At 42.4% G+C, this 26525-nt stretch overlaps 1 protein-coding gene across 1 annotated transcript in view; it reads left to right on the top strand.

Annotated features, from left to right (window-relative positions):
* HTRA4 (HtrA serine peptidase 4) overlaps positions 1–26504 on the top strand; it is a 54836-nt gene extending 28332 nt beyond the window's left edge. The window contains exons 6-9 of the mRNA XM_030201908.1: positions 10075–10189; positions 10316–10373; positions 19967–20062; positions 23945–26504. Of these exons, the coding sequence (XP_030057768.1) occupies positions 10075–10189; positions 10316–10373; positions 19967–20062; positions 23945–24110 (435 nt within the window). The 3' untranslated portion in view covers positions 24111–26504. The remainder of the gene's footprint in view (positions 1–10074; positions 10190–10315; positions 10374–19966; positions 20063–23944) is intronic.
* The last annotated feature ends 21 nt before the right edge of the window (positions 26505–26525 follow it).

The raw sequence follows: 26525 nt of genomic DNA, 5'->3' as shown, positions 1-26525 counted from the left end.
AACCACAAATCATCAAAGTTGTTCATGGATGTTTCTATAAATTCTGTCTAATACGCTCTATACTTTCATTCATTCTCCCATCAGCTCTTAATATCCTGGTTTTAGAAATGTTAAGTAGTAGTAGTAGTAGTAGTGGTCTGTTCTCTTATCATTTCTCTATTGGACTATTGCAATTTTCTTTTATCAAGGACTCAGAATAAAAGAGCTAAAGTGTATCCAAATTATTAAATACCGCCACCCGACTAATAACAAATAGTAGGAGATATGACCACATCTCACCCTATCTTAGATGCTCATTGGCTACCGATCACTCATAACATCACCTATAAATTTTTACTGCTTACTTATAAAATATTAAACTCAGGAGAACCTCTTTATCTCTTATCATCCCATATTGCCCTCCTAGGTTGCTCAGGTCTGCACAACAATATCAACTTGTTGTTCCCAATTACTGTGTCTTTATGCATGAACATGTTATTCTGTTTTCTCTGTCCAAGCTCCCCGTCTATGGAATGACCTTCCACCTTCTGTGAGATTGGAAACCTCATTAATAAAATTCAAGACAGATGTTAAAACACATATATTTAAAGATGCATATGGTTAATTTTCATTGTTTCGTCCTCTTCTGAAGAGCTCCGCTTTGTTCTGTCCCTCCTGCTGCACTAACACAAATGAATTTCTCCACCTTTCCCTGTGTAGTCCAGTCCTGTTTTGTTCTTTGTTTAATTTTATGTAATTTAGACTGTAAAGCACCCTGAAGGTTCCCAAAGAATGGAGTAGTAAATAAAAATAAAACTTGGAAACTTTAGACCAGTGGCATAGTAACCTCACTCACTTTGGGCTTGGGCCAACTCTTGTTGCAGCTGGGGGGGGGGGGGGGGCAGCGGATCCTGTTTTAAAACAAAATTGCACTCACCACTTTTCAACCATTTAGTGGCTCCTGATTGATTGATTGATTGGTTGAGGGCTCCTTAAAATAACACGGTGGAGAAACAAAGAGAGGAAAACAGACAATGACAGTTCAAGCAAGAGAAAATTTAAGGTTATCCCTCACATGTAAAGGGAAATAATGTATTGTCAAGGTAGTGAAGTAATAACAGAAGAATTATCATATTCACCCCAGCTTATTAGCCCAAGGTGGAGACATGGTAAAAACGGGGTAGTGGTCTTTAAGAGTGTCAGACAGTGTCCGTAAATCCCTCAACCCAGGCCCCTAGCTTTCCTTCAGAGTACTGTGTGTGAGAATGGACCCTTATCAGAAAACAATTCTTTGAAATTTGGCAAGCGACACACTCTATCAGAAAACCAGGAAACATTTGGCACAGATTTTACTTATTAAATCTATATAACAAGAAATCAATTGAACTGCCACAGAAGGAATAGAGGTTGCAACATATAAACACATTCATGCCTATGAAATATACAAGGTTCAGGGATTGCAGATTATTTGAAACTTGATATACTGCCTTTCACAACAAACCAAACCAAACCAATTCCAATGGAACAGAGTAGAGAGATGTGGTAGCCATGTTAGTCCACTTTTAAAGAAATAGAATAAAACATAGAAAAGAAAATAAGATGATACCTTTTTTATTGGACTAACTTAATACATTTTTAGATTAGCTTTCGAAGGTAGCCCTTCTTCGTCAGATCAGAAATAAGCAAATTTTGATAAGTAGCAGCATGTATAAGTGAAATATCAAAGTATTTCAGTGACAGTCTGAAGGGATGAGGGAGGGGTGGGATAGGTGAGAAACAGAGAGGGCTGAGAGGATGAGGGACAGGGAGATATGCATGGTGATCAGAGGGTGACAAAGCAGTGAAATTTCATGGTTTATAATGGGCTAGAAAACCCAGATCTTTGTTAAGTCCTGTCTGGTGGGTGTCAAAATATTTAATCATTTTGACTTCAAAGGTCTTGCGTTCCTGTATTGTTTTAAAGTTTCCTTTCAGTATTCTAACCATAAAATCATTGGTACAGTGTTCTCGTTTTGTAAAGTGCTGTCCCACAGATGTAACATCCCAGTTGGCACTGGTATTTTTCATATGATGTCTATGTAAATTAAATCTCTTCTTCAGCATAGGACAGAGGAAATAAAAAAAGAAGGCAGTAAGAATGAGGAATAAATACAGCTGACCGCCAGCTAGTACCTGAAATTAAAACTTATGGAAATGCATGGGCAAATAGATGAGCTTTAAGGAGACAGCGAAAGCGAGGGAGAGAAAGTTCAGCTTACAGTGCAGGAGGTAAAGATTCCAGAGAAAAGGGGCCAAACAAAAAAATGCAGAAGCACGTGTGGCGTTAAGATAAGCACAATGAACAGATGGCACGGACAGACAGGATTCAAAAGCCAAATGAAGCTCACGTGTAGGACAATAGGGAGTAATGAGACTTGTCAAATACAGTGGAGTGCCCAAACGGAGGGCCTTGAAAGTGACAGTCAAAATCTTATAAATGATCCAGAATTTATGTAGAAACATAGAATCATGACAGCAACTAAGGGCCAAATGACCCATCCTGTCTGCTAACCATTAGCTCCTCCTTTTCCTAAGGGATCCCACGTGCCTGTCCCATGCTTTCTTAAATTCCAATACAGTCTTCATTTCCACGACCTTCACTGGGAAGCCATTCCACGTATCCACCACCCTTTCCGTGACATAGTATTTTCTTAGATTCTTCCTAAGCCTATTTCCTCTTAACTTCATCATATGCCCTCTCATTCCAGAGTTTTCCTTCATTTGAAAAAGGCTCACTTCCTGTGTAACGCCACTGAGATATTTAAACGGCTCTATCATATCCCCTCTCTCCCAGAATATACGTGTTAAGGTCCATGAGCCTGTCCCCATATGTTTTGTGACAGAGACTGTTTACCAATTTGGTAGCTGCCCTCTGGATCGACTCCATCCTGTTTGTATTTTTCCATAGATGCAGTCTCCAGAATTGCACACAGTACTCCAAAAGGGACCTCACCAGAAACTTATACAAGGGCACTATCACCTCTTTTTTCAGGCTGGTCATCCCTCTCCTTATGCACCCAAGCATCCTTCTGGCTTTGACTGTTGCCTTTTCTACTCGCTTGGCCACCTTGACTTCGGACACAGTCACCCCCAAGTTTCGTTCTTCTTTTATACACAGAAGAACTTCACCCCCTATATTGTACCACTCCCTTGGATTATTGTAACCCAAGTGCATGACCCTACATTTCTTAGCATTAAATTTTAGTTGCCAATTTTCAGACCAGTCTTCAAGCTTCACTAGATCCTTCCTCATGCCATCCACACCCTCTGGGGTGTCACCCTACTATAGAGTTTAGTATCATCCACAAAGAGACAAACCTTACCAGACAGCCCTTCCGCCATATCACTCACAAAGATGTTAAAAAGGGCCAGCCGGAGATCTGATCTTACTTTAGGTCACATACAAAGGGCACTCAGTTTATTTATCAGTCACCTGTGTGGAACCGTTTCAAATGCTTTGCTAAAATCCACATCTAGTGCCCCTCCCATATCCAACTGTTTGGTCACCCAGTCAAAGAAATCAACCACATTCATCTGACACGACCTGCCTCTAGTGAAGCCATGCCGCCTCAGGTCCTGCAGTCCATTCGAATCAAGAAACCTCATGATCCTTCGCTTTAGAAAAGTTTCCATTAGTTTATTGACCACAGAGGTCAGACTGACAGGTCTGTAATTCCCAACCTCCTCCTTCCGCTCTTGTGCAGAAGAACAACATCTGCCCTTCTCCAGTCCTCAGAGACCACTCCAGACTCTAATGAGGCATTGAAGAGGTCAGGCAACAGAGCCAATGACATTCTTTCATAAATGGGGGTAACATGATTGTAGTGACGAGTGTGAGAAAGAATGCGAATAGTGGTATTTTGTACTGACTGAAGTTTATAGAGAGCAATATCAGGAACACCAGCTTAAATGATATTACAATAATCCAGTTTTGTGGCAACCGATGCATAAAGTGGTGCAGCTTTCATCAGTAAGAAATGGTTAAAGGGAACGTATCAAGCGAAGGGAACAAAAGTGACAGAAATGTGAGAGGAGAAAGTTAGAGCGTTATTGAAGTGAACTCCAAGATATTTCACCAAGTATACCAATTGAATGTGAACCTCATCAATTGTAGGAATGTTAGAAGAATGGGAGCAGTGGCCAGTAAACTAGGTTTTCTGCTGATTAAGATGAAGATGATAAGTAAGCCAAGAAGAAACTTTGTCAAGACACTCTTGAAGAGAACTAAAATCCAAATGACAAGGGTCCTGGGGGCAAACTAAGAGGATGTCATCTGCATAAATGTAACACAATGGGAGATTCCTGGATAAGAGATTAAAGGGAACTAAGAAAAACATTAAAAAGCAGAGAACAGAGCCTTGGGGAACACCACAACTGAGGGGCATCGGATCCGAAAGAGAAGACGGGAGAGATACCTGAAAAGAACGGTGTCATGAAATGCCTAGCCACCAGCCTGGGCTACCCCATGGCCACTTAAAGAGTCTATCCCCAGCAAAGCTCAGGTCCGCCTGAATCTGCCACCTATGCTCTACACTAGCACCCTCTTCCCACCGACTGGGTCCCAACTGCCTCTGGGTGAGTCTCCCATTCTCAAATTATCCCCAGTGATTTCTAGGTTACCGGGGCCACACTCCATTAAGGAGGTGGTAGAGACACAAATGATGATGGAATTCAAAAAGGTGTGGGATGAACACAGAGGATCTCTAATTGGAAAATGGAAGTTATAAAAAACCTAACCTTAAATGGCTGCGTGTATGTGGATGTGTGAAGTAATGCTTAGATGGCGACTCTGGCTGTGATTAACTAGGGCCAATATCGGGCAGACTTGTATGGTCTGTGTCTAATATATGGAATTCTGGTTTAGGATGGGCTGGAAAGGGTTTAGACAGCAACTTCAGTGGCTGGAACATAAGGACAGTTCTGGACAGATTTTTATGATCTGTGTCCCATAAATGAGAAGACGCATAGACTGGAGCGGGCTTCAACGACAACTCCAGCAGTTGGAACATAAGTATAGGGCCAGATAGACTTCTATGGTCTATGTTCCAGAAACACAAAAGAAAGATCATAATCAAGTATATAATATCACATTCGTTGATTTAATCATGAATTGATAATGAGTGTGACTATTGGGCAGACTGGATGGACCATTCAGGTCTTTATTTGCTGTCACTTACTATGTTACAATTAATCCTCTTTGCTACCGTGCTGATGAGCAGACCTCAGCTCTGACACAGGCATGAGCATTGGATTTCACCTGACCTACTCATGCTTGCATGTGGTGACCTCTCAGCACTCAGTGCCAGTAAATCAGAGACAAATCTTACATGTACACATCAAAGTGTTCCAAGTTTCAGCTTTCATTCCTTCCTTTCCTACAGTGCTGTGGCTCAAATGCAGAGAGAGACTGAGGGAGCTGACTGGAATTTTCTTTTATGTACTAAATTCTTACAGTGATAGGTGGGGATGGGTTAAATTCTTGCGGGGATGGGTAGGGACGGGCGGGGATGGGTAAGATTCCAGCGGGGACCGGTGGGCACGGGTAAGATTCCAGCAGGGACGGGCGGGGATGGGTAAGATTTCTGTCCTCGTGAAACTCTCTACTTTAAACATAAACATGCACCATCTGCTGGCCAAACTACAGAAATACACTTCAAGAAATAATCAATACAGTTTACAGGCTTAAATCCCACTGTTTTGTCACAAACGGCCAGTGAGAAAAGAGAGAAACCAACAGAGCACTGTACCACAAACACCCAAGAAGATAATCTTGATAACAAAAGGGAGTGACTAAACAAATCAAAGGCAGAGGAAAAATCTAAAGAAACCAGCAAGAGGGCATGATCATGTTCAATAGCAGTGTGACAATCATTCAACGGTGATGCAATGACCATCTCAGTTGAATAACTAGAATGAAAACCAGACTTAGAGGAACTGAGCATATTAGAAGACTCAAGGTGTTGTGAAAGCTGCCTGAAAATGCACCTTTCTATAATTTGCTCAGGAAAAGCAGATCTGAAACAGGACGATAACTACTCAAAAGGGCCAGATCAAGAGATTGATTTTTCAACAGTGGGCAAACCAAGGCCGTTTTCCACTGTGAGGGCACTTCCCCAGACTATTAACAATCATAGAGCATGCAAGTGGGCTAAGACCACGTGATGCAAGTGAGAGCCATTGAGATGGGACAAGATCAAGTGGACAAGTGGTTTTCTTAGATGACTGAAGGAGTGTGTCAAATTGTGTTAGAGATGGGATATCTGTACCAGGGTGACACGGAGACTATGAGACATGTCAACTGCTTGGATATTTTTGTAATAAGAGAATTCCCCTGAAGCAGCTATATTCTAGCGAAACAGGGTTCCCCTGTCGGGACTTTATGGAATTTGAGAGAACAACTGTTGTAAGGCTGGACATCATAAAAATTCATAGAGATATCGTCATCTAAGATAAGTACTCTTTCCAAGTCATTGTTTGATGAAAACTGAGTCTCCATTACAAGTGTTTGTAAGGGTACAATGGCAGTGTTTTTGTGAAGTTGATATAGTGGAGTTTTTTTTGAAGACGCATGATTGAAGTGGTTCCCTCATTATACAAAAGGCGTGTCCTTTAAGAACGAGGAAGTTCCGATGTTTCTGAGGTCTTTTCTCTCCACTTTTTTCATCATTGCCTGCCATAGTTGCCCACAAACATGTTGTGTATAGGGTAGAATTGTGGGATAATTTTTGATAATATATTCTACTTATTCCGCGAATTTGCAGTGATATTAAAATGTGACCAATGATGAGTCAATGAAACAGGGGACATGATGGAGAAGGAAGGAAAGGGATTGGAGGGGAAGTAGGAAAAGAATGAGCAAGGATAATTGAAGAAGATGGAAAATTAGACCGTAAAGTTGATACCTTAGAGGAAAAAAACATAGCAAAATCTTGAGCGGAGAGAGCTACAGGAAAGTGATGATCTGGAGTCAGAGCAATCAATTTGGAAACCAATGAAAATAATTGATGAGGATAATTTGTAGACTTCGCAATCACATCTGAATAATATTGAGACCTCGCATTCCTGAGTTCAGAACAGTAATGATGCTGGAGAAGTTGAAAAAGCCTGGAAGGTCATGGAATCATGGGTAGCTCTCCAAAGCCGCTCGGTCCTCCTTAGCTGTCGTTTCAAAAGCCAAAAATCACCCTTGAACCACAGGCAAGAGGGACAACGTGAAATCTGAACATTAACCGTCGCAGAAGAAAAAGCAGAATAAAGGATTGAGTTCCAGCCAGAAGCCTGGGTATCAAGGGGCAAGGAAACAAATTCAAGTGGGAGAGCCAAAAACAAGGGAAGAAGAGTGGACGGATTACGAGGCACAAGAAGTTCTTATCATTGCACTAAGGGTGTATTAGTGAAAGTTGGAAAATAAATCATAAGGCCAGAGTCATAAGAACATAAGAATCATGACTACTGGGTCAGACCAATAGTCCATCCAGCGCAGTACCCTGTTTCCAACAATGGCCAATCCAGGTCTCATTGGCAGAAACCCAAATAGTAGCAACATTCCATGCTGCCAATCCCAGGGCAAGCAGTGGCTTTCCCATATCCCTTTTCCTCCAGGAACTTGCCCAAACCTTTTTTTAAACCCAGATATGCTAACCACTGTTACCACATCCTCTGGCAATGAGTTCCAAAGTTTAACTATTTGCTGAGTGAAAAAATATTTCCTCCCATTTGTTTTAAAAGTATTTCCATGTAATTTCATTGAGTGTCCCCCCTAATCCTTGTACATTTTCCAGAGTAAATAAATCAATTCACTTTTACCCATTCTACACCACTCAGGATTTTGTAGACCTCAATCATATCCCCCCCTACCCCAGCAATCTCTTTTCCAAGCTGAAGAGCCCTAACTTCTTTAGCCTTTCTTCATATGAGAGGAGTTCTATCCCCCTTTATTATTTTGGTCACTCTTCTTTGAATCTTTTCTAATTCCGCTATATCTTTTTTGAGATATGGAAACCAGAACTGAATGCAATATTCAGAAGAGGTCATACCATGGAGCGATACAGAGGCATTACAGTATTCTAGGTCCTATTTACCATCCCTTTCCTAATAATTTCTAGCATCCTGTTTGCTTTTTTGGCCATCACTGCCCATTGGACAGATTTCAGCTGCTTGGGACTGCAACATATCCAGGAATTTTTTTTACAGGAGGTGCATCTCCATCCCTCCTCCAGTCTTGCCCGGAGAGCAGCAGAGGCACTTATAGACTGCCTCACCTGAACTGGGACATTCTCTCACTCTGAACTGTCCTACCCTTCACAAAACAAGAAGTTGCATCACATGGGGTGGGACATTTCAGAGTGAAAGTCCCAGTGCAGACATGGACAGCCTATGAGTGCAGCTGCCTGGGCAAAAACTGAAGCAAAGGTGATTTTAAGGCGGGTGAGGGGGGGGGGGCAGGACAATTGCAGACCTTTGCCTGAAAGGGAAGTGAGAGATGTCAGACAGCTTATCTTCATTCTCCCTCCAAGTAGTAGCAGCACACGCACCTTGAATAGATACACACTACTGGCTTGGGACACCAGTCTTGAGCAAGTGCTCCATGGCTTTTATCTTTTGCAGATATTGTGATGATGGATGTTAGGCAGAATTACTGTGGCTGACAATATAGGAATGTCTTGGCTCCCAAAGCTAAAGCTGGAGGAAGGGGTACCACAAAGCCTCAGATGATACTAGCACAGATAAACTCAACTCAAAATCTGCAAACTTAAAACAAGTTCATTCCATAAACAGATCTCACTAACTTGAATTATCTTACCCGAGTACTGTGATTTCTCGCAATGTCTTTCACTTCAAGACCATTCTCTCAGTTCCTTTAACAGCCAAGTAGGGGGAAGGGCTGTGCCCTCTCCACCCCCCCCCCCCTCCAAGAAAAAGAAAGTTCTTTTTCAGGCTTTTCTGCTGGAAGGGCAGTAAGTTTAGTGGTCTTTAACTGAACACTTTCAGAGAACAGATCCAGTTACACTTACTCAAAGGGAAGTCTTCAGGATTCCACTCTTTCAGCTGTAGAAATGAGTTCAGCCTGTGAAAGGCTTTTCACTATTTCTTATTGCCCATCTGCTCCTTTGGAGGAGTACCTAGTGGTTAGTGCAGTAGACTTTGATCCTGGGAAACTGAATTGATTCCCACAGCAGCTCCTTGTGACTCTGGGCAAGTCACTTAACCCTCCATTGCCCCTGGTACAAAATAAGTACCTGAATATATGTAAACCACTTTGAATGTAGTTGCAAAAACTTCAGAAAGGCGGTATATCAAGTCCCAGTTCCCTTTCCCTCCTTCCCAGTACTTAATTGTAAAAACCCCAATAATTCTAGCTCTCTCTAGCCACTCTTATCCTCTTGGTGAGGAACAGAGCCCTTAGGCGATCATTTTTCTCTCTCCTCAGTATGCTGAACCCCTGCCTCTTTGGCTCACCCATAAATTACAGGTATCAGAATGGAGGTCAAATATATGTAAACAATAATGTAAACAACAGATACAGGCAAACCAAGAATCCACAAAAGAATGGGAATGCTGTAGCATGACAAATCAAAACTGGAAGACTAAAAAGAGATTTGGGGGGGGGGGGGGGGGAGAAAAGTGAAAACCTCAGAGCACCTAGTCACACGTTTGTGGTTTGTCTTTTTCTTTTCTTTGGAGCTTTTCTAGCTGCATTGTTGGTCCTGTCAATACTGGTTGTAGCAGTAGAAAGTCAAAAGGCAATAAACAAACATTAAAATAATCTCTGAGGCTCACAAATCAGATCACAGCAACAGTACCTTAAAACTCTAAAGTAACATATCTATTCCATATAACAGCATAACACAAATGGCTAGGGAGTGGCCAAAAGACAGTGTCATTTGTCAATGAAGCCACATCAGCTAGTGTTACTCAATTAATAGTGAAACATTGAAAATATGGCAGCAAATAAGGACCATAAGGTCAAAATTTAATTTCTTAGCGAGATAGCATAAAGCCCAGTAAAGGCAGGACTTTTACCGATAGAATGCTTCAGTTTGTTTCTTGTGACAGGATGGAGAAGTGATTGGCATAAATACCTTGAAGGTAACTGCTGGCATATCCTTTGCAATCCCCTCTGACCGAATCCGGCAATTTCTGGCAGAGTCCCATAATCGCCAGTTAAAAGGTAGGTCGTAGATGCTGGTAAAGTGCAACAGTGCAAGTATATCATCACGGTCCTTTTCTCTCTTTTGCTGTAGTTTTAAGACTTCATGGAAAACTTATGTTGATTAAAAAAAAATTTAATTTTCAGGAAAGGCAGTTCCAAAGAAGAAGTACATGGGGGTCCGAATGCTGCAGCTGTCTTCAAAGTAAGTTATATACATGTAACACAAACCCCACCAGTATTTTTGCTCAGTCCTCCAGCTTACCTGCAGTACAGGTCTCCCCTAGACCGAAGCAATCTTTAGTACTCATGCCACACCCATGCACTTTTCAATATATTGGCAGCTGATCTGAGATAGCAGCATTTTGTTGTACAGTCCATATTTTGAAAACGCATAAACAGGGGAGAAGCAGCTAGGGATCACGATCATATAAAGCTTATTAGAGGAAGGTGGAGCACTATGATTGCAGGTAAATTGTATGTGTGGGGGCGGAGGTCTGGTAAGGGAGGCAGATTGGTTTTACTTTTTAATGGCATTTAGGTCCCCCCCCCCCTTTGGGAAATGGGAGGAGGGTCCTGGCACTAAAATTAAAAAAACAGAACAAAAAAAACCCTTGTACACCCCTAAATATTACTTGGTCAATATTTTTCTATGAAGATATGAAACTAACAATCTGTATTTATCAAAATATGGGCTGTACAACAAAATGATGCCACATCAGGTCAGAGACACCATTTTGAAATGGTGTATGGACATGGCAGAGCAACTGGAATGCATCTCTTAAAGACCACACTTCCTGCAGGTAAACTGGAGAGATAGGGGTAAGGCTGATATGTTGGATAAATCTGTTGGTGAACTAAAATCATCTCAATTATTATCAGTACAACATAAGTCCTTAATGATACAGAAAATTGAAAATCTGGAGAGGTCTCAAAGAAACGTAAGATTTTTAAATTTTCCACAACCTTGGCTATCTCTGGTGAGAGATCGTTTTCACAGTTTTTTTGCAAACTGTGCTGAAATTGCCAGAAGCAGCTTTTCTGCCTCTTCATAAGATATTTTATGCGACTTCAACAAAGAAAATAATGACCGAACCATTGGTGCATTCAAATATTTCAGATATTTTGAAATGCTTAGTCTGAAGTGGTGGCTTGAGCCACTTTATTGGTTTTTTTTTGTTTTCCATCAAGATAGAGACTCAGTTTTGAGATTGTACTATCAGACTGTGGATACTTCATTTATGGAAGCAAAGGTACAGATTTTTCCTGATGTCTCCAAGTGGATGCAAGCAAGGCAAAAAAAGTTTCTGGAATTACATTCCACACTAATCTCATTAGGAGCTTCCTTCCAACTTAGATTTCCCTGTAAATGTTTTGTGGTTCATCAGAATGTTCAGTATATCTTTTATGAACCTGTTCAATTCAGATTTTTCTTGGAAGGCAAGGGTGTTACTCTCACTTGACCCCCCCCCCCCCCCCCCCAGTTTGGTAGGGTCATTGTATGGGTCTATTGATTAGAGTAAGAAATCCTCCCCCTTCTACAATTTTTTTTCCTATTTTTGTATCCTTCTTCCTATGGCTTTACTAATATCTTGGTCGTTCCCTCTTTATTGTGGACTGAGTTGAAGTTATATTTTTTCTAATTTTAATGAGTTGATGTTGCATTGTTATGAATTGTTCTGAATTTCTTATTGAGATTCTGTCTTGATGTATTATTTGAAATGCAAATTTAAAAAAAAAGTTCATTTCTTCAGGATGCTACATAAGCAAGAAAAAGCAAGGAGTCTCTAGGCTGCTTGCTACCTTAAGTGACTACCCTTAAACTCTGTTGATGGTGAGTTTAAGAGGTGAGGTGGAGGTGCTTAATCGAAGGGGACGCCCAAGTTTTGCTGAGGACATCCTCGCAAAACGTCCCAGTGGAGGGGCGGGGAAGCCCATATTATCGAAACAAGATGGACGTCCATCTTTCGTTTCTATAATACGGTCAGGGACACCCAAATCTTAACATTTAGGTCGTCCTTAGACTTGGTCGTTTCTGATTTTCGGCAATAATGGAAACTAAGGACACTCATCTGAGAAACGACCAAATACAAGCCCTTTGGTTGTGGGAGGAGCCAGCATTCGTAGTGCACTGGTCCCCCTCACATGCCAGGACACCAACCAGGCACCCTAGGGGGCACTGCAGTGGACTTCAGAAATTGCTCCCAGGAACATAGCTCCCTTATCTTGTGTGCTGAGCCCCCCAAAACCCACTACCCACCACTGTACATCACTACCATAGCCCTTACAGGTGAAGGGGGGCACCTTGATGTGGTTAGTGAGTGTGTGGTGGGTTTTGGAGGGCTCACAGTTACCACCACAAGTGTAACGGGGGGGGGGGGGGGATGGGTCTGGGTCCACCTGCCTGAAGTGCACTGCACCCACTAAAACTGCTCCAGGGACCTACATACTGCTGTGATGGACCTGAGTATGACATTTGAGGCTGGCACAAAAGATTTTTAAAGAGTTTTTTGAGGGTGGAAGGGGGTTAGTGACTACTGGGGGAGTAAAGGGAGGTGATCCCCGATTCTCTCCGGTGATCATCTGGTCAGTTCGGGCACCTTTTTGTGCCTTGGTCATAAGAAAAAAAGGACCAGGTAAAGTTGTCCAAGTGCTCGTCAGGGACGCCCTTTTTTTTCCATTATGGGTTGAGGATGCCCATGTGTTAGGCACACCCAAGTCCCGCCTTCACTATGCCTCCGACACGCCCCGTGAACTTTGGTCGTCCCTGCGACAGAAAGCAGTTGGGGACGCCCAAAATTGACTTTCGATTATGCCAATTTGGGCGACCCTGTGAGGAGGCCCTTCTTCCAATTTGTGTCGAAAGATGGGCGTCTCTTTCGAAAATAAGCCTGTTTGTGTTTCTCATAGAGAGAGAGTGTGTGTGTGTGGGGGGGGGGGGGCTGTCAAAAATAATGAATGGACATGACCTCCTATTTATAAACATGGACTGTTCCTGTCCTACTGATGTGGTTGCCACTGCTCTAACTATCCTCCTTTCATATTCACCCATGCGATGGGCACACATCTGGCAGTTCAAAAGGGCCACTATAATCATTGGTTGCCAATTCACCAGCAGGACAGGATGTACCATATTCCTGCTTCAACAGACCAGAATTGCATGAGATCCACAAACCATTCCCTCCAGAGCAGTTGAACAATGAACAGGTGGGCTTCATGCAACACGATACACTACTGCATTCATTCATACATGCATAAGTGACCATTGAAACCAGTAACACACACAAACTATTGTATATAGGGCATCATAGTGAAATATAGATATAATCTACAGATACCTGCATCCATCTCTCTCTATATATATATCTATGTCTACACACATACATATACACACACAACACACCAAGGAGAAATTAGGCATTACCTGCTAATTTGCTTTCCTTTAGTCCCTCTGGACCAGCCTAGACTGTGACTGATGAGTTGTGCATGCCTTCTAGCATGTGGAGACTGAGAATTCTGATTGAACAAAGTGAACCAATAAGAGCCCTCGGTTGGACTAGAAAGATCCAGTATATCGTACCAAAGCAGGAAAAAAACAGACACTTTCTGTGTGCCTAGGAACCGCTAGTATGTCTGACAGCAGATGTTCCGTACAAAAGGAGGACTACTTTGAGGTCTAAAATGGGTCTCAATGTGCCTTCCTTTTTGGAGACAATGAAATAAATGGAATAGCATCCCTGCCTGAGCTCCGACGGGGGGACTGGACAAAAACCCTGGAAGTCGAGAAGCCTTCCAGAGTACCCTGGACGACATCCGCTTTGAGACAAGACCGACATGGGGACTCCAGAAATGCGTCTGAGAGAGGCCGCACAAACTCTAAGGAGTAGCCTTCTCAAATAACCTCCAGCACCCATTGGTCAGAGGTGATTTGGGCCCAACTCCAATAAAACTGCGCCAACACGCCCCTACAGGCACTAGAGGCTGGGCCCGGACACCTTCATTGGGCTGGACGAGCAGGGGACTGGAAAGAACTCCCTGAGTCTCTGCCCCCTCTGCGAGCTCCCCGAAAGGACTGGGACCTCTGAGTCGAAGTCTGTTTGTTCGCCTAAAAACAACGAAAATCACAACCCCGACTGGACAACAAGCTGCACCCAGAGGGCTTAGGCCTATCTTCAGGAAGTCTCGGAACCTTAGTTTCTTCCAAACTACGAACTAACTTATCGAGGTCCTCCCTGAGTAATAAAGGAGCTCCGAAAGGGAAACTTGCTGAGCTTAGACTTCAAGGCTGTATCTGCTGCCCAGCCCTGCAGGCAAAGAGACCTCCTCGCAGATACTCCTAAAGCCACCGACTTGGCTGAAGCCCGCAAGCGATCATATAAAGCATCAGCTAGGAAAGCTGAGCCCACCTCGAGTTTAACCGCTCAGCATCAATGGCTGATAAATCATCCGAGGAACTATCAAGGATCCTTTCTGACCACCGAAAGCACGCTCTGGCCACTAGGGAACCGCATATGGCCGCTTGTACAACTAAGGCCGATACATCGAAGCTACTCTTCAGCAATGGTTTCCATATGGTGGTCCTGCACGTCCTTAAGTACTGTGCCCCCATCAATGGGCACAGTATTCCGCTTGGTGACCGCAGACACCACTGCATCCACTAAGGCCGGTTTTAAAAGAGATGTCTGGTAAGGGTCCATCACGCCGCGTGTCTCCGACCCCCCCTTTTTGATCGGATTCTGATTCAGCATTGTCTCACAACGAGCAGCCCCGGACTTCAGCTAAAAAAATGTCCTGTGAAAGACCTGGCTAAATCTCTGGAGAAAATTCGGGTTGAGATAAAAGCCTCCAAGGAGGAAATTTTAGATTAGAGCGCATGGACGCTATCAGCGTCGACCTGCGGGAACTCAGAAGCTGGGTTGATGAACTGGAAGACCGCGTGGAGGAGCAGGCTGAGCATGCAGCTGCTGCGGAATCTCATGTCTCCCAGCTGCTTGCCCAAAACGAAGAATTACAATTTAAAGTGGATGATCTTGAAAATCGGGGGCTTCGGAACAACCTCAGTTTTCAGGGTGTCCCTGAGAACGGGGATGCGGAAAATGTCCCAGCCATTGTGCGCCTGCTTTGTGCAAAACGTTTGGCGGTCGAGTCGGAAATAGACCATTGTGAAATCGAAAGAGCCCACAGAGCCTTGAGGAAACATATAGAGAATCGACCGAGACACATTATGGTAAGGTTTGCATCATTCATATTTAGAGATCGTCTACTGCAGCAGGCGTGCCAATTATCGTCGGTGGATTACAACGGGGTACGAGTTTCAGTTTATCAGGATCTCTCTCTTTTCACTTTGTCTCAGCGGCGGGCTATGAAGCCTGCCCTGTAGCTGCTGGCCAAGGAGAAGATTTCCTATCGCTGGGTGTTCCCATTTGCCCTATGCTTCACAGTGGCTGGGAAATTACACAGAGTCCGCCATATAACAAAGGCCTGAAAGATATTGCATTCTGGGATTATTGTCAACCACAGCACCTTCGGTGGAAATTGCACCTTCAACCAAGGAGAGGCTTCAAAAATGGAAGAGGGTCTCTCACAAGGCTAAGAAACTCAGCACCTGCTTGATTATGATGTCTGACTTGACTGTAGCTTATTGCTTGGGTATTACAGTGAACGGGCTGCAGTAGAAAATAGCTTTGTTTGCTGACGATGTCCTTCTCTTGCTGACTAAACCGCTAACCTCCTTCCCTAAATCTTATGAACTTGTTAGCATCATATTCTTCTGTGTCTGGTTTTAAGCTTAACATGTCCAAGTCAGGGGCCATGGCTATTGGGATTCCTCCCCAGGTGTTGAGTTCTTTATAGCATTCCTTTTCCTTTAGGTGGAAGAAAAGAGCTTTTTTTTTTTTTGTTACATTTGTACTCCGCGCTTTCCCACTCATGGCAGGCTCAATGCGGCTTACATGGGGCAATGGAGGGTTAAGTGACTTGCCCAGAGTCACAAGGAACTACCTGTGCCGGGAATTGAACTCAGTTCCTCAGTTCCCCAGGACCAAAGTCCACCATCCTAACCACTCCTCCACTAGGCCACTCCTCCACTATTAAATATTTGGGGGTGTTCCTTACTCCGTTAACATCTGATTTATTTGCCACTAAATATCCTCCTCTTTTATGGGAGTTATACAAGGATATGGAGTGGTGGATGTCATCTGACTTATCTTGGTTTGGTCAGATTGCTACATTGATGTATCTTTTTCAGGTTCTCCCCTTACAGCTTTCCAGGAACCTTCTGTCGGGCCTACAGGATCGTTTGATTCATTTTATATGGTGTAAAACGACCACGACTGCTCCGTTCCTTACTTTATCAAGATCCAAAGAAAGGTGGTTTGGGAGTGCCTAATGTTTTCTGGTACTATAAGGCTGCTCAAGCTCGTGCTGCTCTTGAGTGGTTCCAGGCCAACCCGCACAAGCTTTGGATACATTTGGAGCAAATGTCTGTGGGGATCTGCCCACTTCGTTTTTTGATTTGGCTTCCACGTAAGTATCGTGTGCTGCAGGGAGATGTGTGTCTCTTGGTCCATACTACCTTTTACTACTGGGATAGTTTGTTTGCCAAGCCTGACCTCATCTTGTCCAAATTGTCACCCAAAACATATAATCCACTTTTTCCCCCTGGGCTTGTGCCTGGCCCGTTTGCCCGATGGGCATCCTTGGGTCGCTAAGGAATGGGGACTTTCCTATTCATCAATACCCTTAGCGCTTATTTATTTACAAGATTTAAACCTGCACCTTCCACTGTACTGGGCAGGTAACAAATCACATACACAATGCTACAAAAATAAGGTTAATACAAATGTCATATTATGTACAACAATCTTTACAGTTTACTTCTAATTTGATATACTGCTATTAGGTATGTCCAACTCAGCGGCTTACATAAAATCTATAAAATAGATTTAGAAAAGGAAATAAGAATACAATTTATTTATAACAGAAATCAAAATATAGAGTCCAAATTGTTTGATCCAGGCCAGGACTACTTACCATTTCTTCCTCCAATTCACACTTTATCATCCAGATTTAAGTTTGTTAGGAGAGAGAAGCAAAATAAGACCAAGAGTATCATAATGCTTCTGTATTGCTCCATGGTGCGACCTCACCTTGAGTGCGTTCAATTCTGGTCGCTGTATCTCAAAAAAGATATAGCGGAATTATAAAAGTTTCAAAGAACAGCAACTAAAATGATAAAGGGGATGGAACTCTTCCCGTATAAGGAAAGGCTAAAGGGGTTAGGGCTCTTCAGCTTGGAAAAGAGATGGCTGAAGGGGGCTATGATAGAGGTCTGTAAAATAGTTAAGCTCTGGAACTCACTGCCAGATGATGTGGTAACAACAATTAGCATATCTGGATTTTAAAAATGCTTTGACAAGTTCCTAGAGAAAAAGTTCACAGTCTGTTATTGAGATAGACATGTGGGAAGCCACTGCTTGCTCCCAGGATTGGTAGCATGAAATGTTGTTGCTAACTGGGTTTCTGCCAAGTGTAGGACCAAACATCTGCAATCAATTCTTGATGCTAATGGAAAGAAGGTATAATGAGTAAATTCTGATCAGAATATTGGCCTCTAGTAGGTATATACAAAATATCTAAATAAAGGGGTGAAGATTTTGTATTTGTTGATTTTGTAAACAAAAATTAATATTTTGAATTGGATCCTATTTCACAGGAAGCCAGTGTTCTTCATGAAAATAGGTGTAACATGGTCTCATTTTCTCATGCCTTTGAGCTTTACTGTCGTATCCTATATAATAATTCTCACCTCCAACGTTCTGTTGGTCTTGCTGCCTGTGTTCGTGGCTTCTTCGGAGTTGGTCTGCTAGGCTCCGTAGCACAGGCTGATGTCGGCAAACGCATTGCGACGTCAACATCAGAACCCGGGGTAAAAAAAAGAAAAAAAAACATGCCTCACAGCTGATTCAACCCCCCTCCCTCCCAAACTGCCATACAGCTTGACAGCAACACAAACAAAAAAAGGCTCGAGCCTGTCTGACGCCACTGACGCACTCAACAGCTGCCCTCCCAAAACACCTGGGGGGGGTGCAGCATGATACCACCCTTCGGCGCATCAACCCCCCCCCCCCCGAGTGCATTCTTGCCTGCCGTGTGCATACTGATGGGGGGGTGTCGGCTCCGCTGGTTCCCTGCTCCCTCTGCCCCGGAACAGGAAGTAACCTGTTCCGGAGCAGAGGGAGAAGGGAACCAGCTGAGCTGATACCCCCCCAGCGGCGTGCACCCGGGGCAAACCACCCCCACCTTGCTACACCACTGGTCAAGGGGAAGATGCTGGATAGAGGTGTAGAGAGGAGTGGAGAGGACAGGGAACACAGGAGATACTGGATCAAGGAAGGATGGAAAGAAAGGAAATATGCTTGCTCAGGGAGAGAAGGGTAGATAGTAGACATGGTGGGAGTAGGGTGACAGAAGGGAGATGCTGAATTGGGATGGGGAAGAGAGGGAGGGAGGGGGACCCTGAAACTCGGAGGGAGGGAGGGAGGGGATGACCTTGGCACTTGAAGAGAGGGAGGGAGGGGGGGGCCCTAGTACACGCTTTCATTCTCACACACACACTCTCTCTTTTACAGACACACTCGCACCCAGTCTCACTCTCTCTCTGTCACACACACACACTCGCACATTCACTCACTCTCTCTCTCACACAGAGTCACTCTCACACACTCTCTCAAACATACACACTCCGAGGAAAACCTTGCTAGCGCTCGTTTCATTTGTGTCGGAAATGGGCCTTTTTTACTAGTTTTATAATAATTGCAAGTGTCAGTGTTCCATAGGCTGAATCCATGAAAAAAACTGAGTTGCAATAGTGTATATTGATCATACAGCTTCAGTAGAAAACTGAAGCTGACTTTCACGGTCATCTTTTCTACCTGTTTGGCCACCTTAAGATCATCATACTTTTCATAGTTTGAAATTTCAAGGGCAGGAAGAGAAAATTGCTACTCTTGAAAATATCAATCCAGTTCTAATCAAGGAGAACCTGGCCCTAGAAAAGAAGTTTAAGAGACATGAAAATAGTTATTATGTAATTTAAAGTACAGTAGCTGGAAGAGGGAGAACAGACTGTTGATTAATTTGCTCAGGGTAATTTAACTGCACTATTAGAATCCTCTAATGAGGAACCTAGAGAGCTACATTAACATTCAAGTTTCAACTTTATGCAGTCAGTATTAGATGCATGGCCCATCACAGATACATCTGAAGAGTCTTTGTTTATACTTCAGATAGGGATCTAGTTTTGTTATAGATTAAGACTGGTTTCTTGGGTTCATATATATACATTTTTCCTGTTTCTCCCAGGAATCAGGGTGTTGATTTTTTGCAATTTCATCCCAGGTTTTATGTTTTTTTTTCATTTCCTTAAATACCCAAGAAAATGTATAATTAAAGATAAAGGCTGAGACTTTGTCACTAATGACCTTCTAAACTTAGGGATTTTCTTCAGGGTAAAAGTTCTACTTGAGGCTGAATGGTGTTAAAAGCATAGGGCTACATGGTTTTTGGATTGACACCTTTAGAATAGGCAAATTATAGCTTACATGTTTCATCTGCATCTGGACTTTTAGAGTTTAACATGTAAGTAATACTCTTTTTTTCCTAATACTGAAATTCTGTTTTCCTTTGTGAGAACCAACGTATATTGTTCAGATCTTGAAAAACAAATATTACATTTGAAGAAAAAAAAAGCATCTGTGTAGATCTAACAATGTTCATTCTCCATTTCTTTTATTTTAGTCTCATCCGTGAGCTGAAAGCACATGACAGAGACTTACCTGATGTGAACTCTGGCGTTTATGTATTCGAGGTGATAGCTGGGACAGCAGCAGCAAGGTAAGGCCAGAGAGATGCTGGAACTTCGGTCACCATTTGCAGCTGTACAGGCATCCATGTTTAGCCCTTTATGCTAAAACTTATGAATAAGTTGCAGGTATAGTGCAATTTATGGCATGGCTCCATATTTTTTCTCTTCAGTTCCAGTACCCACAGTTATATGTTCATAGGCATTTCTGAAGAGTGAACAAGATAATTCCACTAGATGGGGATATAATAGTCCATACAATCTAACGGCCTTGAAAGGTTGAAGGGAATTGTTTTTGCATAGCCACCCAAAGTGGAGATTATGCAATTCCAAAGACTGATGAGAGGGGAGATGGAGAGACAGATCAAACGTGAAACTATGATTAAATAAGGCAACCTGTTTTTACTTGCCTACCCTAAAGCATGAAAGAAGATAGTAATTCAGGTACTCTCTCTAAAAGAAAAAAAACCCCATCAGAATAAAAATGAAAAAGGTTTTCCCTGGATACTGGGAAGAAATGTCACTCATCCCATTCAACTGTAAATCTGTGTCATTTCAGGGAACATAACTCTTAATATTAAGAGCTAAGTTATTTTAAATTAGTTTCACCAGAGCATGGCACACTTCAAGTACTAAATTGTAAACATAGAGGTAAATTCTAAGTGGCACCTAAAAATTGGCACCAAAATTTTTATCCGCTGAGCGCTATTCTATAAAAGGTACATGTCCTTTATAGAATAGCAGTTAGGGCATAAATCATGCCTAACTTTAGTCACTGGCTACACCTGCTAAAAAAAGGTGTAATTCGGCTGAATTCTATGTGTATGCAAGTAAAATTTTGGAATGCCCCTGTACAATCCCCCATTCTTTTTCTAAGCACAGTTCAAACACTAAGATAGTACTGCCCTGGTTTTCAGAGTTTAGCCATGTGGGCTGAGCAGGCCTCACCTCCTTCCAAGGTCTTAGGCCTTCCTCAGCTTCCTGGTCCAGGATCCTGCTCAGGGTCCTCCTTTCCCAGGGTTAGGTAACCCGTTTACTCCTGCTGGCTATCAGTGTCCACAGCTTCTTAAGTCTAGTCTTCACTTTAGGGTCCTTTTTGCACTGTTTGGGTACAGCTTTTCTCCCTGGGCCAAGGCTCTTTCCTCTGGTTCTTCCTTTTTGCCCATTAGCACCCCCCCCCCCCCTTTCTACTCAGCAGTTCTCAAATCCCTCCCTTTGGGGGCCTTTCATCCCCTTGATTGCAAGGTTGCCAGGTGGGCGGTTTTACCGCCCAATTGGGCGGGTTTTCGCCAGTGGCGGCGGGAAAATTTCGCCAGCCATGGGATGCGGTGTTTTGGGCGGTTTTCCCATCGCCGCTGTGCGAGTTCGGCGGTTTTTTCCGAGGTTTCTATTGGTCCAATTCGGTCCAATAGAAGCTTTTCCGGGGCTTCTATTGGTCCAATTTGGTCCAATAGAAGCTTTTCCGGGGTTTCTATTGGTCCAAATTGGACCAATAGAAGCCTTTCAGGGGCAGGGCTGACGTGGGAGGCAGGGTTAGTGACATAGGGGGCAGGGTTAGGTGATGCGGGGGTTGGATTAGTGACACGGGGGCGGGGTTTGGTGACGCAGAAGACGGGGATTGGCTACGGGCGGTTTTTGGGCGGGTTTACGGCTGTTTCGGGCTGGGAAAATTTTTCCCAGCTGGCAACCCTGCTTGATTGGCAGATAGTTTAGAGAGACTAGAAGCTTCTCCCTTTAGGTGACTTCCCTGTTTCCTAGGGAACATTAAAACCTCTGTCAATCCGTGAGATCCAGGTTTTATTCCCCTGCCAAGCTCTAAATCCCTCCCAAGGCTCCTTTATCCAAACAGTGGGAGAAGTGGAATGAGCGCTTGTGACTGCTCCTCTCAACACGACAATACACATACACACACCTAGTATTAACCTTTCCAGCATGATTCCCAACTTCAACAACTTTTTTCACCAAGGTACAAAGCACCTCTGATGCAAAGATCCTTGTTCCTGAACTTTGCTCCTTGAAAAGCATTTTCTCCATTGATGATAGACTCATGGAGCTTGCTTCCTGATAGCATCTTGCATTAAGAGGGCTTATTTGTGCCTCTTCTACGGATAACTGACTACAGAGGTAATTTTAGAAGCAACTACATACAGAAACAGCAGCATTTACACACAGACTGAATACACCTTTATGTGGTAATTTCAGAAAGCTTATATTCCTGCATGTAAATGTGCTTGGAAGCAAATTTCAAGGGGCCTCTGCTGGGTGTTTTGTGCTGGCCAAAAAAATATATATATATGCATGTAGTTTCCACTTTATTTTATTATTATTTTTATTTGTAGCATTTGTATCCCACATTTTCCCACCTATTTTACAGTGGGAATGTGCGTATATTTAAATTTCTGGCCATCTTTTGCATATGCTCTGAGGCATGCACAAGTGGCAAATACCAGCTGTCCTCCCTGATAACTCAGTACATGATGGCACAAAGACCAGCATAATACATCCAGTCTGCCCAGAAAGGCTACCAGAATTGTACCTGCAAATCTAGGTTGGTTACCGCCCCCCCCACCACCACCACCACCACACACACACCCCACCACCTTAACCTTTAGGGTTGTAACTGATGCCCAGTGCAGTCTACCCCTCCATGCTTTTTTTATGCTTTAAAATGAAAAAAAAAGTTATTTAAATTTTGCAAAGCGGCATTGTGCTATACATTTTATTCTATCTTCATGCCATACAGAGAACCTTTATGTTTAGCCCACGCCTTTTTTCAATGTAACTGTTTTATAACCCCATCACTTCCCATGGAAAAGCATGCCCACCACCCTCTACGAAAAAGAACTTCCTGATGCAGCTTTTGAGCTTTCCTTCCCTCCTTGCAGCTTCATTTCATGTCTTCTAGGTCTACAGCCTATTTTGTTTCTTACAGGCATTTAAATATTGAAAGAGACAGCATCATATCTCTTTATTCCGCCTCTCCTCCAGGGTAAATATTCAAATCAAGTCTCTTCTCATACAGCTTATTGCACAGACAGGTGAGAGGCTAAGGTGCACAGATGAAAAAAAAAAACCCAAAAACCTTATGCCGACAGTGTCGGGATCTCAAGGTTGCAAAACAATGTGGCAAGATGGATGAATTGAGAGGGGCATAATTAGAACAAAAAATGGGAGGTGATAATGCCCCTGAACAAGTCACTGGCAAGACCATACTTGGAGGGACTGTGTTCAGTTTTGGAGGCCAGATGTTGACAAAAGTCTCAAAGCTGTTCAGAGGAAAATCAACCAAAATACTATGGGGGTCTACACCAGAAGACATTAAGACTTGAATATATAGGAGAGAGATGATAAAGATATTTAAATTCTGGAAAGATAGTAAGGAGCAAAACAACCTTTTTCAAAAACAGAGAGGCTAGATATAACAGTACAGGACATAAAATTAAGTTATAAGGAGGGAACATCAGAAAAGCTTTTTTCACAGAGAAGGTGGAGGATTTCCAAAATACTCTTTCACAGGAAGTAGTGGGGTTGAAAATGGTGGCAGAATTCAAAAAGTTGTCTAACATTACCTCAAAAAAGTATATTACTTCACACAGTTCCTTAACTGGCTTTTCTTATAGATGCAGGTTTGAAAAATGCAGCACATATATGGGTAAGTGATAGCAAATGCTCAGTATTTTGCCAAATTGGCACAGGCAATTAGCTGGCTAATGTTAGGACTATGGTTGATTATGTTGAAAGCTTGGAAATACTTCTCATAGCATATATCATAGGCCAGAGTTGTACAATTGCAAACAGATCATGCAAATTATTATTTTTCTCTATAATTTAGAGTTTCATAAGTATTTCCCATCCTCAGGCACTGGAAAGAACTACAAATATCACGTGATTCCTTCTTGGCTTCTTTCTTGCAGTGCTGGCATGAAGGACCATGATGTGATTATTGGTATCAATGGTAAAACAGTGTCCTCCACAGAAGACGTAAGTGAAGCTGTGAAAAACAGCCATGCTCTTTCTATCGTAGTACGCCGAGGAAATGAAGACGTGATCTTGACTGTTGTCCCAGAGGAAGTTGACTGAACTTACAAAGTAACATTAAGAACTTATTCTCTTGCCTGCCTTCCCGCAATTGTGCTGGAATAGACAAGCTTCCAAAAAGGCCTAGCGCATATTATTCACTCATTCTTCCTTTGGTCTTTGTGACTTCCCTTGACAGGAGAATTTAAATTTGTAATCAACCAGTACAGCAGTCTGTAGCCTAGGCAGCAGGAAGAGGTAAATCATTGTCCAATCAACTTTTTGTCTCATATGTCATTATCAACTAGAGAGCTTGGTTAGTTAAGCTCCAACCTAAAAAGGTGTTCTACTGCCCCGACATACAGTTTAGCAGAGCACCTTACAAAGGAACACCAAGAGCACCACAAATAAAATTAATCAATTCTTCTTTTCAGTATTATTTCATAAATCCATAGTAAAATATTAGCAATAATGTCATCATAAAATTCTTGAAAAGGAGCATTTTAACAGAGTAAATATTTATATCAGTTTTTCTGTAGGTGTTTCTCCTAAACAGGGGTTTAAGGGAATATGAAGTGTTATGAGGCCAAATCGATGCTATAGACTTCGGTGTGCTCTAATTTTTGGGGCTCATTTTCAAAGCACTTAGCCTTCCAAAGTTCCATAGAAACCTATGGAACTTTGGAAGGCTAAGTGCTTTGAAAATATGCCTTAAGCTAGTTAGAAATGCTGGTCTATGAGAAGCTGTAGTTTACCTTCAAGCACCAGTACTAGTAAGAGACAAAGTCCCTTAATCAATAAATGGGTTTTGCTATAGGCACAGAATGCAGCACAATTCCTTTTGAAAATAAGGGGCACAGAGTCTAGGCAGCCTTGGATTCATCACTTTAATCTAATTTCACTACCATAGGGGCAATTCCCTATTTTCTTTTTCCATTTGAGATCACATCATATTTAAAATCATTGCACAGGCTCAAGGAAAACCAAAAGGTCCATAGAGTCCACTCTTGGTCTAATTTCTGGCAGCAACACCCCATCTTTAAAAAAAAAAAAAAAAAGTTTGTGGTATAGTAGATGATAGCCAAGAAAGACTAATTTGCCTCATCCAATCTGTCCTGTTACTCCTTTCCATACTGCTAACAGTATATCCCAGCTGCCAGGCAGACAGCATCAGTTCACACATGATATCACTCCAAGACAGTGCATCTTCCTCCACTGTCCACTCTCTTACATATATAAGCCTGAAAATTTCCTTATTTAGTTCCACCCAGCACCCCTTCCTTCCCATATGCATTTGGTTAAAAGGACTGCTGCTTTACCAGCTGAACTGAAGGCTCTGCAGCTGGTCATTTTGAAACATACAGTATTTATCTCATCAAAATCTACTGCAGACCAGTGTGGACAACTACAAAAGGCCCACGGGCTAGCAAATTATAAGAACAAAACTGGAACATGGATATTCATTTCTGGAGGAGGAATGCAAATTAAAGTGACTTTTTTGTTTCTTTAACTCATCCTAAGATCCTATGTGACAATTCAGTGAAGGTGACCTCAGTTGTTTCAAACTCTCAGCGGTGCAGTTTTCATCAAAGGCTAAACAGCACTTACTTTCTGATTCAGACTGAGTCCTTGCCTACCTCTGCTGAACTTCTCATAGTATGAGTTACAGTATGTGTTCAAACCACACATGAGGCCATCTGCTAGTTTAAAGATTATTGCTTACAGACATTTTCAGAAACTTACTTAGCTGTGCACGGCTTTTCCTATCACACTGTTCTATAAAACACATAGTATTCAGTCTCTTTCTAGCAGGGCTAGAAACTGATCAAGCAAGGACAAGACACACTAAGGGGCTCTTTTTCAAAGCACTAAGCCATACAAATTTCCATAGGTTATTATGTAGGTCTAAGTGCTTTGAAAATATGCCTCTAACTTTGAATATAATGGCTAAAATTTATTTTTTTAAATCTTTTAATTATTCTGCTACTGTGCATCTGTTTACCTTCTAGCCCATTTGCAGTCTATGGGGGGAGGAGGAGGAGGAGTTTTTCTTTATATTTGCCATATATCAAAGAGATGAAGCACCATTTTCATATTTGCCAAATATCAAAGAGATGAAGCACCATTTTAATTAAGATTAAGAATTAGGAGGGCAAGGGCAAGTTTTAGACTTTCTGCATAGGTACACATAGTGTAGAAAGCATGCATATTGTTTACAGCACGTGCATTTCTACCCACATTCCCCTGCTGGTTTAGATTTTCAAAGGGAAATGCCTGTTTTGGAGATTTGGCTTTTCCTGGTTTCATCAGTCAGATCTTCACAAGACTATTATTTCACTATAATCAACAGCTGCCCTAATGGAAAAAGTGAGCAGTAAAAAGGGTGTGTGGTAACAAGTATATATTTCATGGTCTTGATTCACACGTAACTTAACATTTGTCATCTTAAATTCTAATAAAACTGGTTTTTTTTAATCA

Source organism: Microcaecilia unicolor, chromosome 4 (genome assembly GCF_901765095.1).
Source record: "Microcaecilia unicolor chromosome 4, aMicUni1.1, whole genome shotgun sequence".
Classification (NCBI taxonomy): domain Eukaryota; kingdom Metazoa; phylum Chordata; class Amphibia; order Gymnophiona; family Siphonopidae; genus Microcaecilia; species Microcaecilia unicolor.
This window is presented reverse-complemented; position numbering and strand designations above follow the sequence as displayed.